The 19,165-nt window shown below is 41.2% G+C and overlaps 2 protein-coding genes across 4 annotated transcripts in view; one reads left to right on the top strand and one right to left on the bottom strand.

The window, feature by feature from the left end:
• The window catches only part of LOC124379390 (neuronal tyrosine-phosphorylated phosphoinositide-3-kinase adapter 1), a 35,090-nt gene extending 24,797 nt beyond the window's left edge, over positions 1–10,293 (bottom strand). For 2 of the 3 annotated variants that reach the window (XM_046839717.1, XM_046839720.1), the window contains exon 1: positions 9,437–10,293. The gene's annotated coding sequence lies outside the window, so the exon portion shown is untranslated. Of the gene's footprint in view, positions 1–6,066; positions 6,177–9,436 lie in introns of those variants that run through there. The other variant, XM_046839719.1, reaches the window with a different exon arrangement.
• Positions 10,294–12,207: 1,914 nt separating this feature from the next.
• On the top strand, positions 12,208–19,080 carry mogat3b (monoacylglycerol O-acyltransferase 3b). The gene is given in 9 exon segments (XM_046839612.1): positions 12,208–12,654; positions 13,543–13,644; positions 14,685–14,818; positions 15,371–15,433; positions 15,799–16,003; positions 16,592–16,729; positions 16,732–16,765; positions 17,080–17,264; positions 18,349–19,080. Coding segments are annotated over 9 exon segments (1,029 nt in total). The 5' UTR covers positions 12,208–12,641; the 3' UTR covers positions 18,504–19,080.
• The last annotated feature ends 85 nt before the right edge of the window (positions 19,081–19,165 follow it).

Here is a 19,165-nt window from a genome sequence, read left to right as displayed (position 1 = left end):
TACCCTCATACTGCACTATTACCCCTGAGCATGAATACAGCCTCTACTTCATTTACAAAGCAGATGGTCAAAAATTCTATTAGGGCACTAGAGATCTGGTCACTTTAGAGCCCTCAAGCAATATTATATAAAAAAAAACAAGGGCACTTCATAGTGAAATAAATGTTAAAGCAGACATTAGTGAATGTCCTGCGCTGATATATTCTCCAGTCCTGTGTTTTCCAGCTGCTCGCTACCACTGACTCATTTTGAGTTCCTTGTAAATACAGAAATAGTTAGTTTGCGATGGCCTGATTAACTATGCCTTTAAGAATTAAGCCATGTTCTATTCTATTCTATTCTATTCTATTCTATTCTATTCTATTCTATTCTATTCTATTCTATTCCAAATTAGCTAGTCTTAAAAAACAAAACAAATTGTCATTCTTCACATGACTCGCTTTGACACGCGCACCTTTATGCCTGAATATGCAAATTAGTTCACGATTAAACAGATTGGTGAATTCAACCAAAAATAAACAATTGGCAGCCTCGTTCAGGACAGTGATCTACATGTGACAGTGGAAATCACGGAAAAAAACGTGAGATCACGGACTGTTCTGCCATGCTGTGCCATACCATACTGTCCAGTGAAAAGGCGCTAATACGTACACACTATGGGTCCAGTTACACCACACTGCACTAATTAGTAGCAGTGTGTGTGTGTGTGTGTGTGTGTGTGTGTGTGTGTGCGTTTGGAATAGGGCTACTGCATAAATCACTGCAGCACACACGAACAGTTGCACGCACACACAAACACAAACACACACACACACACACACACACACACACACACAGTATATATAGGATACTGCAGCACGCTGTGCCAGGTAGAGATGAGCTCTGACCTCAAACCCGCTTCTCCCAGGTACAGTAACAATGGCTGGAGCTTCAGCGTGGATTATCCACTTTGTGTCTGATTCTGCAAGCTGACAGAACACAGAGCCCTCCACCTGTCCTCCATCCTTCTCTATCTGTCTTCTTCTCCTCCTTTTCAGTCTCTCTCTCTCTTTCTCTCTCCCTCTCACTCTCTCTCTGCATGCACAGATGCACAGAAGCACTCATTGACCTTTCTTTTCCTTTCACACCTCCCTCCTCTCTTTCCCACTCTGTCCTTGGCAATTATTCATAGGACTCAGCAGTACGCAAGGCGACTCGCCGCATGCCATGCACACGCAGCAGCACAGCATTAAGCACTGTACACATGTGCGCACGCACGCGCACACACACACACACACACACACACACACACACACACACACACACACACACACGTGCATGCACATGCACTGAACACATGCACACATGATATGAATGATGCAAACGGACAAATACACATGCAGACATACATGCACACCCACACAAATGTTTATGCACACACACACACACACACTCATGTCCATGCATAAATAATACACACATGCACCGTTAAAATTGTCTGATCTTCACATTTTCTTCGTTGGTGAAAATGTGCTTTGAGTCAGTGTTTTCAAATCACACTATAGTTCAATATTTCTGTTTTTTGTATTCTGATCTGATGTTTGTCTGTGTGTGTGTGTGTGTGTGTGTGCGTGTGTGTGTGTGTGTGTGTAAAGGAATGCACTACACCCAATGGGCAGCCTTGTCCTCACACACAGCTGCAATTTTTCCTCAGATGGGGCATCCGCACCCTGACGGCATCCCCTTTTGATTAAGTATGCAATAGAAAGAGTGTGTGTGTGCAAGTGTTTATATGCATGCATGTGTGTGTCTATGTGTGTGTGCGAGAGAGAGAGAGAGAGAGAGAGAGAGAGAGAGAGAGAGGGAGAGTACCCTTAACTTTCAGTGGATTCCAGATTTTAGACTGAGCCTGATTTTTACTCCGTACACAGGGAGAAATTGAATGTGTGTGACAGGGTGGGTATCAGTGTGTATTAGTGTGTGTCTGTGTGTGTGTGCAAAGTTCGGCTAAGGACAAGAGCTCATACAGATGACAGTGGGGAAAAATAAATCAAAGAGCTCGAGGGGGGGGAGTTGGGTAGCCTATTTATCAGCCCACACACACATGGGCACACACGCACACGCACACACACACACATGGGCACACACGCCAATGCTATTTAACACACTAGAACCTCCAGATTCTTCATTATCCATTCCAAACACTAAGGCTACGTCCCTATTTTCCTCTTGGGAAGTCATGATTATGAAGCCTCTGCGTACGGTAAGCACTACCTGAGCGATTTCCTGCTATTTTTGAGATATAGGCCGGCGTCAATGACCTAATTGTTGGTTATTTAAAGTAACTATTTAAAAAAAAAATAAAGATTTACCCCATACACCATAAACCACAGAAAGTGTCCTCTGCGATGTCATGATCATAGCAAAAGAGCTCAGTGTTTAGCTTTAGGAGCAGCTCATTGTGAATGTGTGTTAGCGCACTGAGCGTGATTCATTTCCTGGTGCAGCATGTCCCTAAGTACACACACACACACACACACACAGACACACACACTTTCTGAACATCCCATTTCACATTTAGTCCCTATTTTCTGTTAAAATATCCTCCATTATTCTGGGAAGATGTTCCACTAGATTATGTAGAGATTTGCACTGTAAGGATGTAAGGAGGCCTGGGGTGCAGTCAGCGTTCCAATCCTTCCCAAATGTGTAGCAGGAGATCTTTCAGTCCATTCATGGAGCTGGCTTTGTGCACAGGGGCACTGAGATGCTGGAACAGGTTTGGGGTCTCAAGTCCAAGTGAAGGCAAAGATTTTGAGGGGAAGAACCACATATGGCAGGAATACTCAGGTGTACTCAGAGTAAAATAAAGCTAGCTAACATAACCTGACAGGAAATTACGTCCATGGATAAAGAGCTAGCTAGCACCTACTAATCTGAAATGTGAATTCCATAATATCTAGCTGTGTTTTATGCTAGATAAAAAAGCTAGCGCTGGATTAAACACAGAACATAGCATGGTGTTCATTTCAAGAAGCTACAGCGGAATATACCTTTTTTTTTATTGTGATAATAGCATGTACTGAGTTTCCTAGGCAATAAGCATGTCTAGGAAATGTCGTACCTGTCACACACATTCCTGAAACAAAAAAACAACATGCCACTACAACACACCTTTTTGTATCGCTGAGGTAAAAAAAAATGCTACACAGCAGTTGTTTTATCACATCACAAGCACAACTACGACACGACCTGACAGTGCTATTCAAAATACAGCAACAGATTTAATATTTAATGCATTTTTTTCTTATTTTCCACCTTTTTTTTTTTTACTTTGTTCTGTAAAACCTGGTTCTGGCATGCTACAAAACTGCCCTCAAGCTAATAATAATAAATAAAAATGCTATGTGCTTTTTTAAATACATTTGAAGTATGAATTATTGTGTCAATGTGAACATGGGTGTGCTAACTAATGCTAATAATGCTAATCGAGGTTAGTCAAGCTTATCAAAGAGCCTAGTTACAATGTTAGCCGCTTTACTAGCTAGCTACTGAAACAAAGATATGGCGAAATGTGACCGTGCTTTCTTTTAGCTAGTTTGCCAGAATCTTTGCTAGTTCTTGCTAGCTATAACATGAGTACTAATCATAGCCTTATATTTTTTTGCCTAAAAAAGAGATTTTGCTCACTAAGGAGTCTAACTAACCAAATCAAGTGAGCAGTGAGCAATACTAGGGCACATACAGATTTTTTCCACAACACGGCCTACGTCTGAATCGCAGACAGCTACGTAAATAACTGAGCTTAAATTAGCTAACAGCGAACAAACTAGCATGTTCTCTGATTGGCTGTGGAAAGTTTTTGTGCCAAAATAATGAATACGATACACAAATGAATGATCTGTTTATCTTTCAACGAGCAGCTAAATCGCGTGTTTATGGGTTTGATAACTAAAGAAGCATTGTAGGTTTGTCCATGAAACATTTGTGCGTAGTACGTTTAATACTACGCCACCTTTCACTGACAGGAAGGCAACGGATTTCATTTACACCTTCTCTTCCTTCTCTTTCTGAACCAGACTGACAAATCGTCAAGTCTAACTGCGACTGAGCTTTGGGAATTGTTCTTCTGCACGACACTAAGTTCTTCTTGAATCAGGTTTTTACTACACTAAACCAATGTGACTGGTATTCTCTCTCTCTCTCTCTTTCTTTCTTTCTTTCTTTCTTTCTTTCTTTCTTTCTTTCTCTCTCTTTCTCATTTGCTTACTTTCTATTTATCTCCACTTCTCTCTTGTTCCCTAATCATGTTTCGTCTCGTGCCTTTCAGACATCCCTTTTCTTTTCTTTCCGGTTAAAAGGGGAAAAAAAAACATGCATACGTGGCAAAATCCATTCATTTCATTTGGGTTTTCTAAAGAAATAAACGCAGTAAGAATGAAAAAACTCTCAAATCCGAGCCTTTACAGATAAGTTTGTGTCATGGTCTAATCAGCATCATCCTTCCCACACACTCCCTCTTTCCCTCTCTCTCTCTCTTTATCTCTCGTTCGCTCGCTCTCAATATTTCAGATTTAATCACAAAATGCTTAGTGAAGGAAATGAAAAGAATATAATATAATATTGCTCTAGCTGGAGTTTCCGTAGCAGGTACATGATAAAGAGAAATGTGATAATGATGAAAAAAATTAATGAAAGTATAACAAACTTATGGATTATGGAAAATGTAATTACTAACATCTAAAAGTAAATATCTTGGTATATTTCCATGCACACATCTGCATCATTGTCACAATGGGAACTCCCATGTTCCACTAGGTTTTGTGGAGATACATTCATCCACAAGGGTGTTAGTAAAGTCAGGTACTGATGTAGGTGAGATGAGAAGGCCTCAGGTACAGTCAGCATGAAACAATCATCCCAAAGGTGTTCAAGAGGGTTTATAGCTTTGTAGCAGTAGATCTTCCACTCCAGCCCATGGAAAGCAGATCTTCATGGAGCTGGCTTTGTGCACAGGGGCTTTGGGTCAATTGTGTGTCTCCAATTTTGTGGTAACAGTTTTGGAGAAGAAACACATATGGCTGAAAAAGTCAGGTGTCCCAATACTTTTGTCTATATAGTGAACATTGTTGAGTTGGAGTTTTATTAGTGAGCTTCGGTCACTATATAAACTGTAGTAAATAATAAAAAACAACGTGTTTGTAGTGTGAACGTAAAGATTTTCTTTATTCTTTTTTTTCTATAATTGTTTGACCTGGTCTCTTTCTCTCTCTCTCTCTCTCTCTCTCTCTTTCTGCTTCATTTCCCCCTGTTACCCTCAACAATTGTCTCCTGCTGCTTCACCCTCCAAACACTGAGTCTCTACGCTCATCCTTATTTGCACACCTTGACCTGAAATCCCTCAGATCCCAGCTTGCCTCCATTATCTGCCCCACTCTCCTCCTCGTACTCCCTCTCTTCCTCTTCCTTCACTTCCAAATGAGCTACTAATCACGCCGAAGACACCGCGGGTCGCCTTTTACTGTGAATGAACCGCTTGTGTGTGAGAGGAGGAAGGGAGAAAGATAGATAGAGATATAGAGATATAGAGATATAGATAGATAGATAGATAGATAGATAGAGAGAGAGAGAGAGAGAGAGAGAGAGAGAGAGAGAGAGAGAGAGAGAAAGAGAGAGAGAGAGAGAGAGAGAGAGAGAGAAAGAGAGAGAAAGAATAAAACAGACAGACAGACAGACAGACAGACAGACAGACAGATAGATAGATAGATAGATAGATAAGGAGTAAGAGACAGAGAGATTTAAAATTATTAATGTTTAAGATGAGGCTACTGCAGAAATCAGCGTGTGTGCATGTGTGTGTGTGTGTGTGTGTGTGTGTGTGCGCGCGTCTTCAGAAATCAATGGCTAGTCAGTGATACGTGCGGCGAACAAGCGGACGATCCAAGCGATCACACACACACACACACACACACACACACACACACACACACACACACACAGTCTCAGATCCAGTCCGAATGCATTATTCATTCATTACTCTGTAATTAATACCGCCAAAAAAATCAGTGCACTTTAGTGCGTCAATACCGCATCATATCTCATGCATCATTTAATCTCGACCATCAGCAGGATTGATCAGCGAGCGGCTCGAGCGCGTCAAAACAGCACGTCATCACCGGGGGGTTGCCATGGTGACCCTCCAAACCGCATGTCTGCGCTACTACCGCACTGCTATGACGTAGACCTCCCTCTGTATCTATGTATGTATGTATGTATGCGTGTGTGTGTGTGTGTGTGTTCACGCATTGAACATTAACGCATACCCCGCCAGAGACACGCCCACTTTCTCCGTTTCCACAAGCCGCGTCGCAGTAGTAGGTTACAGCGTGTGGATCCCCGGATTGCCAGATTGGGATTTTTTAATTTCTTTTAAAAAATTCCTCCTTTTTTTAAACTGGAGGATGTGGTGGGGAAAACCCCCCACTATTACATCATCTGAAGATATTTTCGACACAGAAGCCTATTTTGTGTCATATTTCATCAGACCTCATGTTATGTCCTATCGGCTCATATAATCAACAGTGTCCCAAAGCAGCTTCACGCTCATAAATAGGTTCTAAAATAAAAAAGGTATATGTTGGATCTTAAAAGAATGTGGCAAGGAAGAACCCTTGAGAGGAACCAGACTCTAAATGGAACTCATTGAGCTTCAGTGAGCGTTCATTATTGACAGAATAGAAACTGAACAGCAATAATAAAAAATAATAAAGAAATGGGATATATAATACCATCCTTGGCTACTTTTTTGATTACATGCATGAGTCAAACGAGTCTAATAAAGTATACTGTTTAATATATATAATTATAATATATATATATATATATATATATATATATATATATATATATATATATATATATATATATATATATAAAATTAGACATGCAAGTATGTTAGCAAGCACAGTATTAATCCCAGGACCGGGTCATACTATAAAGAATAATTCTAAAATGTTATGAAATATATAAAAAATGTGGTGAAAATATGACCAATTTGATGTCCAATCAGTTGTTCACAGTTGGAGATTCGAAATTCCATTGTGTGGCATTTAAGATCTTCTCCTCATGCACGTTTACATTTATAGCATTTGGCAGACGTCCTCATTCAGAGCAACTCACATGTGTCTCATTCATACAACTTACATTTGTCTCTCATGACCAGTGCTACTAACCACTGAGCCTCTACCACTCATGTCTCTCTGGGTTCTCTCTGGGTTCTCTCTGGGTTCTCTCTGGGTTCTCTGGTTTCCTCCATGCTATTCGGTTAAATGTCTTTGACACATGTCTCCTTGATATTAACAAGTGTTTGCACGGTGCCCTTTGTTGGACCGACTTCCTGTCCAGATTGCCATCCTGCTTTATCAGAATCCATCCCAGCAATGAAGGGGTTACAGGGAGCGTATTCACAAAATCCACCTTTCTGTACCTTCAATTCAAGAGTTAAAACAGACCTCACTTTCACCATGTGCGTGCGCTCAGCTGCTATCTGTGCATGGCATTGCTCGCATACCTGCAAATCTAACGTATATATACGTAGGATTAAATTCAGAATCCACCGGATGGCGTGTCAGAGCTGAAACATTTCTGTCCCTCGGCCAAACTGTTTAGCTGTTTAATGCAGGGTAACTTGGAGAAGTAGTGGCTCAGTGGTTTAGGCTCTGGGTTACTGATCAGAAGGCCTGAGTGTAGCCAAAGCTGCAACTCGTGGGCCCTTAAGCAAGGCCCTTAACCTTCTGTGCTCCAGGGGCGCTGTATCCCCAGCTTCCTAACATTACAGTGATATGTGAAGAAAGAATTTCACTGTGCTGTAATGTTCATGACAAGTAAAAAGCTTCCCTGTTCTGCTGACATTTAACATGCTGACCAGCTCCATTTTACTCCATATTTATATCAACTATATTCATATATCCACTTATTTCCACCTGTATATAAAGAAATTCTGTTTGATTTTGTTCAATAATGCTGTGTTTTTGGGTTAGTTGTGGTTCACAGTGATGAGCCGGATGATGACATTTTTTGGACGGGTTAGCAAAAAAAGGGTATACACTAATCTGGCAACCCCAAATCCTGAAACGCGCGTTTTACGCAGACAGGCGAGACGGCGCGCGCGGAGCAGAACATGGCGGAACGCCACCGAAACGCCCATTATTTTGGTTTATTCCAGGGAGCAGCGCCGTGCGTTCACACGCAATATATGCAAACATACATATACATTCATATATATATATTTATATATAACAACCCTGATTTTATAGCCCGGGCATGTGAACGTGTGGAGCGCGCGCATCAGGGTGACCAGACGGCGACAGCGTCACGCGCATCACACGATATATATATATATATATATATATATATATATATATATATATATATATATATATATATATAAACACCACATACAAACAAACACACGTGTAAAGTGAATGCGTCCGAGGTGTTTTTTAACTGCAGCTTGAAGACACACACACACACACACACACGCACACGCACACTCACGCGCGCGCGCGTACGCTCGAATGTTTGTAAGCGTAGGTTCGTACACAGATCGATACCGGAGCTGCTCAGGTTTCACCACAACGACCATCACAACTATTACAAACCGTCCCGTGGGTTATATTAAACACCCCCCACCCCACCCCACCCCACCCGGGGGGAAATACATTATAAATAAATAAATAAACGCACTCACGCTTTAATGCAGAGGACAAAATTCACCACAAATCCACGGCGGTTTGCGCACACGGACTCCAACACCGACACCAGAACCGACACCAACACCGACACCAACACCGACATCAGAACCGACACCAACACCGACATCAGAACCGACACCGACTCCACTACCGACAACACCACCGACACCTATATTGCCCTTTCCAAGGATGATAATAATAATAATAATAATAATAATAATAATAATAATAATAATAATAATAATCACAAGATCTGAGAATAAATCAGGACTCGTCTGGGGGTCTGTAGGTCGGTTGTGGCGGCGGCGGCGGCGGCGGCGGCGTTTATGTAAACAATCCTCCCGTTCAGCCACAAATAAATAAATAAAATAAAATAAAATGTAATTAAACGGCGGCTCGCGCTTCAGTGCGCAAAAACACCGAGATTTGATATGTTTATATGAATATGCGGTGATTTTATGATGGTCTCGTGACGTACCGGCATTTCCGTGCGCAGGTTTTCGCGGCGCTGAATGAAGAAGAAGAAGATGATGATGATGAAGAATAAGAAGAAGACGAAGGGGATGAAGGAAGAATTTGCATGGACACGAATTTGTACGTCGGCGGTGGTATAAAAAAAACCAGCTCCGGCGCGCGCAATTTATTTATTTATAGGACGAATATCTCCTATGGATTTATTTATTTATTTATTTTTTTGCGCTCACCTTGAGGACGAGCCCGTCCTCGTCTCCTCCATCCTCCCCAGTCTCCGTCCCGTCCCGTCCCGTCTCCACTGACCGACTGAAAGAGTCTCGTCGCGGCGGACTGACAGGTTTCACTACCGCGATCAGCCTCGTCCGACAACGCGAGGCGTCGGGGGAGAGAAAGCACGCGCGCTCGCGCGCGACACACACACACACACACACACACACACACACACACTCACCAGCCCTTGATGACGCGCACGCGCGCGATCTCTCAGACGCACGCACACACAGACACACACAAGCAGAACGTGTCTGGACACCCCGAGATATCAAACGGACTATTTTATTCTCTGATCACACACACACACTCACACACGCACACACTCGTTCTTATATACACACTCGGAGGACATGTCTAGACACCCCACTATGTCAGACAGTCTATTTTTATTTTCTCGTCAGGAACACACACACAAACACACACACACACACACACACACACACACAGCACCTTAATTGAACCCGCGCTCGTGTGACGGTGTGGAGATGCTGTACACCTGGAATCATCAGGTGCAACCCGAATCTAAACTGCAGTCAATCACAAAACCTTCATGCCCATGAGTTCAGATCCACCAGCATCAGTAAGAGAATTTGCATTATTTTCTTTTTCTTTTTTTTTCTTTTTTGTGCATCAGGATCCTGAGTCTTACTATCAGTGAGTGGCTGCTTCACTTGCCATCAAAATGTCTGTGTGGGTTTCCACCTGGTTCTCTGGTTTCCTCTCATGTCCTCACTGCCGATGGCCTGGTGTTCCATCCATGAAGGATGAACCAAAACCAGGACCAGGCTGATGGGTATATTTAAAAAAAGGCCTTATAACCTCACATCCAGCCTCCACTGTATTACAGGTGCTGTTACATTTGCATATCAGAACCTGATTGGCTCTCACATGTTATGATGCAATAACGCACCTGTCCTATAATTAGAAATAAACGTGTAAAGACTCTCATCGTATGTTTGACCTCGAGATCGATCCATCATCATCCAAAAAGCATGGTTTCTGAAGTTGCCGCTTAAGTAACATCTCATGTTTTTGCAGAATCGTCCGAGCTAAAATTACGCTTTAAAAATAGTTCGATCGACCCGCAGCGTTTGGTTTCACTCTGCCCTTCAGTTCAGCGTTCCACATCCTAATCATGATTAACATGAAATCCACTTCTCAAACACTTTCCACACAAAAGTATTTGGACACTTTTCCACCCACGTGTGATTGTTCTTCTAACTGTTCTCACGAAGGTTAAAGGCACATGACTGTATTACACGTCTTCGGAGGTTGGTAGCATCACATCTTCCCTTCATTTCAACTCAGAGACCCAAAGCTGTTCCAGCATGACAATGTCCCAGTGCACAAAGCCAGGTCCATGAAGATCTGCTTTACATGGGTTGGAGTGGAAGATCTCCTATAGAGCTCCAACCCTGTTTAACACCTTCGGGATGAGTAGGAACGCTAACTGCACCCTCAGGCCTCCTCACACCACCTACATCACTACCTGACTTTACTTCTGAATGAGCTCAAATCTGCACAAAATGTAGAGGAACATCTTCCCAGAAGAGTGGAGCTTATTATAAGAGATGTATATAGTGTGTATTTATTCTGCATCTCCACGCCTGGATGTACATGTATATGTTGATGTATATGTAGATGTAACACAGTAATTATAAGTGGAATAATCTCTAATATGTGGTATTAATCAACAATTTATTGATCTTCAAGGCAAATTGTTCCTGTCTGTACGTTTATAATTCCTCTGTTCTCAGGATCCGAACGTTACACCGAGATCCAAAATCTCAGAATCAGAACAATGATAACGACTGCACTAACGATGAGATCACGCCAAAACTCTGCACACGTGGACACGTATTATAGTTATCTCTCAGTGATAATGTTTCTAACTCACCACCCCTGCCTTTTTATTGTCTCCAGTGAAACGGTCCCGTGTGTGTGTGTGTCGTTATTTTGATGTTACTTATTGCACTTATCAGGAAAACACAAAATGTACTATACACCCTGCATACTAGAGTAATTATTATAGCCTACAGCATATATTTAAAAGACTGTAAATGTCATATTTAATAGGCTGTAAACATGCTTTTAGTAGTCTATTAGGCCACATAATGTGTAAGCTACAGCGAGATGAGGGAAGAAATAGAGAGGGAGGGAGAGAGAGAAAGAAAGAAAGAGCACTGTTTTAATTATAGATTATGGGATATTAGTTACAGATAATATTATACAAATATATTGATATTCCTATTCTATTTACTATTTATAATTACTATATGTTAGAAAGGCGTTTTTTTCCCCCTATGAAATAAACATTCAGACTAGTCAGAGGAAATCTGGCTCCCCCTGCTGGCCATTCATCTCATTACACACTAGGTGGTGGTGGTTTTTTTTTTATCAGATTGCTCACACCAGCTTTGACTCTTTGACCAGTTACTCAGCTTTTACTGGATTTACTGGTATTGTGTAAATCACTTGCCGATAGGTGTGATGCTTTCTGACACAATCCTCCATCTGGGATTTGATCATTTTCCAATAAATGCACATCCTGATTAGTTTTTTATTGCTTTTCTTACTAAGGATGTTACAATTATAAAATGTATTTTATTTCCAATTTGAGCAACATTTAATATATAATGTGTAAATAAATAAACAAAGGTGCTTTATATGTTTTCCATTATTTTGTTTTCATCTTCATTTTGTCTTTATTCTTTATTGTTAAAATCCTGGTCCCTTTGTTGAGTCATGGACATGCAGCAAAACTGTGTTGAACTGTTTTGCCACGCCCACGCCCAAGGCCACGCCCACGCGCTCGCACACTTCCTTTTACGTTTCCCTTTTTTTCTCTCTCTCCGCGACAGCTTCCTCCTGGCACGCGCTCGCACTGACGCTCGTGCTCAGAGGGGAAAAATCACACACACACACGCGCGTTTCTCCACCGCAGAATGGTGACTGATGTGAGAACTTCCCACGACATGATTCCTGGTCTGACTGCAGCAGCAGCACCATGAGACCGTGTGTTTTTTTCACGCGCGCCGCCGCCGCACCGAACTTCTTTTATCTGCTGCGCGCGGACCAAAGTGCAGGGTGGCGCGCGCGGGGACGGGAGCGCGCAAACAAGTGAACGCGCAGAGAACCTCAGGAGAGACCACAGTGGCAGAGATGAACGGAACAGGTGAGTCTATCTATCTATCTATCTATCTATCTATCTATCTATCTATCTATCTATCTATCTATCTATCTATCTATCTGTCTGTCTGTCTGTCTGTCTGTCTGTCTGTCTGTCTGTCTGTCTGTCTGTCTGTCTGTCTGTCTGTCTGTCTGTCTGTCTGTCTGTCAGGGCACTTCCTCTTTACTTCCCCCCTTTCTCTTTTTCCTCCTCTGCCCCTTACCTTTCCTTCCTCTCTTTTCTCTCTCTCTCTCTCTCTCTCTCTCTCTCTCTCATTCCATTCTCCACATCTGGTTCTTTAATTTGCAGCTGAACTCATCTCTTATTGTATCTCCTTCCATCTCTTTTTTGTCTCTCAGGAAGTTCAGAGGAATCCTTTACTATTTATATTAAAGCATAATAGTAAATATAATATATAACACTAAAACTCTTAGGCCACAGAAACCCAAAGGAAGATTGGGAAATGATTATTACACTAAGAAACCAGAAAGAGAAGATTGCGGTGTTTCAGTAAATACCAGCGCAGTGTGTAAGAACCTGCTATCTGATGGATTACCTAATATCATTGTGCACAAGGTGAGAAGGTCAGTCATGCTGGCAGATCTGATAGTGTAACAGGGCAGAGGTCGGTCCGATGAATCGATCGCAATCCGAAGTTACTTACAAAAGTACGGATCAGAACTGATGTGAACACGGCAGGAGAAATGTTCGTATTTATTTGTTTGTTTATTTGTGATATTTTCTGCGTAATCACTGTGTCTGAAACCACACGAGAAAGTCTGAGGTTATAATCCACCTTATGTTGTGTAATATTGTGGACAGTTGTGTAATATTGATTTGTTTCCCAATTGTGGTTAAACACTAAAACCCAGTGAATGTCTTTTTCTCTTGCTGCAGTTGAGAAGATGGAGGAGAAGCATGGAGAGAAATCCCGATGGAAACTGTTTATTGAGGATATCAGCGTCTTACAGCTGGTGCTCTCGTTCTTGCTTATGGGTGAGATCGAGTTCTCAAGCCTACAACACGCACACACACCTGTTATGTTAGAAGTTAACCAATGAGTGTGAGACCATATCTTTTTTCTAAAAATATATCTTCTGGTTGCAGTAGTTACTGTTATCAGATACAATGATCAACCGTAACACTGGGACGACAAAACAGCTCTGACCCACTTGCCCATATGTCCTGCCTCCAAACACACCACCTTTAAATACCAACAGCATTCCCCGTAGCCAGTGGCCCATTTCAGGAGGATAATGCGTGGTGAAAGATCTTCACTGCAGAACATGTTCAGGAATAATTTGAGGAACATGACAAAGAGTTTGAGGTGTTAGAGTGCGTCTTAATGGGTCTAAACTGGTTTGGTGGTACCAGGAGACATAATGAGGAGAATAGCTAATGTTCTGGCTGAATGGATGCTAAAATAAAAAACGATATGAAACACAATGTCGTAGAAAACAAACAGATTTCTGATTGGTTGAGAATTTAACAATGCTGTGGTATAAATTGATAACAGCTGGAAGTCACACAGCTGGCAGAAGTTCCTCCGTGTTCCTGTACTGTTTTGATCATCCTCTTATTGAAGTAAAAACACCAGCATTTTCCTGAAATCTAATCTGTAGACTGTGTGATTATGGGAAACTCACCAACAGTATCCAGTTACAAATCCAAAAGTGGTTCCAGTCTTACAATATGTAATATTATGAGACAGATGAAGGAAAAAGCCAATATATCCAAACTAGATCTTCGATCTGTAGTGCTGATGTGACTTTTTTTGAACTTTCAATGTCAGCTGGCTTGTTATCGTGCTAGCTACTGTAATGAGTCAGCATTTTAGCTTACATTAAAGCGATTGGTTAGATTCTGGGTTCATTTTGGTCGAGGATCTCACCAAAAAAACACTGCTGTGGGGTATGTTAATGAGATAAAATCAACACTTGTGTGAAAATTGTATTAGAAGTCAGATTTGGTTCAGTGGTAGATTTCTTTATCGTTGTAATGTATCGTATTGATGCTACTGTATTTTGTGTGTGCAGCCGTGTCCTGTCTGGTGTTGATGATTTATCTGATGTTCACGCCACTCTGGCCCATTCCCACTCTCTACTTCACGTGGCAGTTGGTGGACTGGGATTCACCTGAGCGAGGTTTTAAACAAACACAACGCAAACACGTGCGAAACGGGAGCATGCAACGTCTTACCGTTTCACCGTCTCATACGCAAACACCTGATATCGTAAAAAAGTAGGAACCTTCATCAGCATCGCTGTCAGGCTTCTTACTGCTCAAACCACACTGTTAAAGTGTAAACAAAAACAAATGCATTATTTTATTACTCATTCATAAATCATGGCCAAGTCATTATTTCTGATTAGCTAGAACTTTCAAGCTGATATATATTAGGAAGGGGGGGGGGCAGTATTACCGCAGTATTAAATATGGATATCGTGATGCTTTGTTGAAATGTCACTCACACACAATTCCTATTATGGAAACATGCAAACATTATTTTGTATATTAGGTATACAGAAGAAACTCGAACGAGGTTATTTGAAACAAAGATGTTTTTTATTTATTTCTGTATTTGCCTCGTAAATGTGTTTCTTTCTGTTTAAAAGTTTTTTCTAAGATTAAAATCGTTGCAAAATGACAATTTAGGAACCAAGATATGACGCTACAGTGGTACAAGTTATAATCCCATCTTTGTGTGTTAATCAGGTGGCAGAAAAATGCGTTTGTGAGGAGATGGAGAGTGTGGAAGCACTTTAAAGACTACTTCCCAGTAAAGGTAAAATAAACCTGGCCTCCATTTCCACTACTTGTCTCGACTCCTGTCTCCAAGCCAATTCCACTGGGAGACTATAACCAGTATAGGGACTGGTTCAGAGATTTAATAGCTCTAAGCCAAAAAAATACACATAGCTGAAGATCCGAGATGCAGAACATATGTATGAGGAGTTCTAATATTCCAGGTAGTGAACATGGAAAAAAACATAGGACATTTGCTTTATATTCAAATTAGATTTGCAAGAATATTTTCATGTACCATAACAATGCTAGTTAGCATGCTAGTACTCTGTCCATTACACCATGATGAGCTACGCTTGGGTGTAAAATGTTTTGGACAATTCCAGAATGATTTCGCTCTTTCAGTTGGTGAAGACGGCTGAGCTGAATCCCAGTAAGAACTATATCCTGGGTTGCCACCCGCACGGCATCATGAGCATCGGCGCCTTCTCCTGCTTCAACACAGACACCGGCGGGTTTGAACAGATGTTCCCGGGAATGCACTCCTCTCTGGCTATACTGGCTGGCCTCTTCCGTATACCACTCTTCAGAGAATACGTCATGTCTGCAGGTCAGTGTGTGTGTGTGTGTGTGTGTGTGTGTGTGTGTGTGTGTGTGTGTGTACTGGTACACTGTGATAATGAATTCAGAATTATTTTTATAAATTAACGTACACACACGTGTGCCTACTGTATAAATAGAAATTTGTCACAGAAGTACAGTATACGCTCTGTAATATTGAGCATATAATTAAAATAGCAACTGATGCAGACTACAGGGTTTTTTTTTAAATCACAGCTTTTATGTGAAATCATTACAGTTCTATTGCATTACTGGGCATTTAACTGTGTTATTGTCCTGGTGGAAAAAAAAAGAAAATCCTCAAAGCACATGCAGAAAATTGAATTACACTTGAATAAAATTTTAATACGCCTCCTTCCTGCGTGAATTCTTTTTACTTTTCAATAAACACGATTAACAGTTTCATTAATAGTGTAAGTGTTGAATTTTAAGGCGCTTTAAGGAATTCAAAGCAAAGAAAAAAAAATTCCACAAAGATCATAAGAAATCTCTCTCTCTCTCTCTCCTTTTCTCTCTCTCTTTCACTCTCCTTTTCTCTCTCTCTCTCTCTCTCCCTCTCTCTTTCTTTCTTTCTCAGGTCTCTTGCCGGTCAGTAAGGCGGCTCTGGGGTACATGCTGAGTCAAAAAGGTGTAGGCAACGCCATAGTGATCATCATCGGAGGAGCTGAGGAGTCTCTGGCTTCCTCTCCTGGAATAAACACTGTAGTCATGAAGCATAGAAAGGCTTTGTTCGTCTCGCTCTGGAGAACGGGTGAGGAGAGAAAATACACCATTATCAACAGCCAGATCATAAAGGAAGTGCACTTACAAACGAACGCGTTCCAGTAACGACTCATCACTTTTGAGTAAATGTAAATCTGAGTAATGTCCTTATCAGTGTCATACCTGGAAGGTCATTTGACTTTTCCAAACACCACATGGTTCTTTTTCTACCAGCGCGATGTTCATTTAATCCTGTGGAAGTTCTGACAAAAGTCAGAAGAAACACTTCCTTTGTTTTGAAGGTGCTTCAGCGTGCTGGGCATTACGAATGCTCCTACACATATTCCTTGGTTGTGTTTTCAGGGCTGACCTGGTCCCAGTGTACTCGTTCGGGGAGAATGAGCTGTTCCCGCAGGTGCTGCTGTCCGAGGGCAGCGTGGGCCGCAAGCTCCAGGATCTGTTTAAGCGCGTGATGGGTTTTGCTCCATGTCTCTTCACTGGAGGACGCTGGTTGTTCCTGCCTTACAGGAGACCCATCACTACTGTGGGTGAGTGGAGCAATGCTGTGGGAATGAACCTCTGTACTTGGTTCAGTACAGGAGGACATCTGCAATACTTACAATTACAACGTAGTGCTATGAGTGATGCTCAAATCTCATATCAAGACAAACCATATGACCATAATATACACTATATGAACAAAAACACTGGGACACCTGACTTTTGCAGCTAAATGTGCTTCTTTTCCAAACTTCTAGCACAAAGTTGGAGACACACAATTGTAATGGGATGCGCATGAAATGTTCCTTTTTAGGGCTAGGAGACCCAAACCTGTTCCAGCATGACGATGCTCTCATGCACAAAGCCAGCTCCATTAAGATATGCTTTACATGGGTTGGAGTGGAAGATCTCCTGCTATAGATCTCTAAACCCATCACCTCACCTACATCAGGACCTGACTTTACTCACACCCTTGTGGCTAAACGAGCACAAATCTCCACAAACACACTCCAAAATCTAGTGGAACATCATCTCAGAAGAGCAAACAGGGACTAAATGTGGAATTGGATACTCAAAAAGCACTCAATCTTATGGTCAGGTGTCCAAAAGATTTTGTTCATATAGTGTATGTGAGCGTAGAAGTTGATGCTTGAAATCAATAACTTACCAAAAATAAAAAAAATGAGTTACTCGTTTTATTATATAAATTCCATTTTGTTTTATTGTACTATTTTTTTGTATCCATTTTATGCATCGGTCCTGCATGTGGTTTTTGTGTAGTAGGACTAATAATATTGGACTTGGAATTTGTATCTTGGCCAAACCATGCCTTTGTTTTCGGGTTTGGCAGGAGAGGATACTGTGCAATCTTTCCTGATGCAGAAATACACCAGTGTGTGTTAAAGAAAAGAAAAAAAAAAAAACATTGCACAGATTATTTGGTAATAACTTCATTAATCACAAAACTAATCCAGTCGGAATAGATCTTCAGTCTGCTTTGCACTTGAAAGCTTTTCTCTCGACCTAAAGCTCATCCTGTACAGGAAATCTTTCAGCACGCAGTTCTGCCAGTGACATATTGTGATACATGAGACACATGCTGAATTGTTCTCTCTTTGTTCTCTGCCTCAGTTGGAAGCCCCATCTCTGTGCCTCATGTATGCAATCCATCTGAACAGCAGGTGGACCACTATCACAAGCTGTACATGGAGTCTCTGTCCAAACTCTTCCACGCACACAAATCCAGCAGTGGACTCGCCGACACACACCAACTACGCATCATCTGAACACTGAACACATTTTATACACACACATATACAAGCATTCAGGACAAGAAGGTCTCAGGACTTTTTTTTTTTTTTTTTATAGTTTAAACCAAAGAGGCATCAATACAAACGTGTTTACTTGTACAGTTTGTGAATAATTGATTCTTTAGATTGATTTAGAATGATTCTGCAATTTTTAAACTAAACTAACTACAGGGACATATTAAATATTTCTAAATACCAATTTTGTTTAAAATTGACACATTTTGCCCTGGGTGGATAAATGTTGCCAGATCTTTACTAAAATAAAACCAGGGCCTGTAGAGTGTTTTTTTATTATACATTTTTTTTTAAATAATTCACTGCCTTTTCTCTTTTTCTGTAACTGCATTATCTTGATGTCATAATCTGGAAATAATCCATCTGTTGGAATCCAGTATATAATTGATATCGATTAAATATAAAATACGAATTTCTAATGTGAGATGAAGCTTGATGCTAGACACTGAGATTATTAAATATGTGCACTTCGTTTGTTTTTTTATATTATGCTATGTTTATTGTGTGAATTTGATACAAATAAACAAATCCCCTCGAAGCAGCTTTCATCTGGTCATTACTGGGGGGGGGGAGAGATAGTTTTGATTGCACACAGGTACAGAGCAGCCCATGTGATTTAAACC

The sequence above is a fragment of the Silurus meridionalis genome, chromosome 25, assembly GCF_014805685.1.
Source record: "Silurus meridionalis isolate SWU-2019-XX chromosome 25, ASM1480568v1, whole genome shotgun sequence".
Lineage (NCBI taxonomy): Eukaryota > Metazoa > Chordata > Actinopteri > Siluriformes > Siluridae > Silurus > Silurus meridionalis.
The sequence above is the reverse complement of the archived record's forward strand: the minus strand, read 5'-3'. Positions and strand labels throughout refer to the sequence as shown.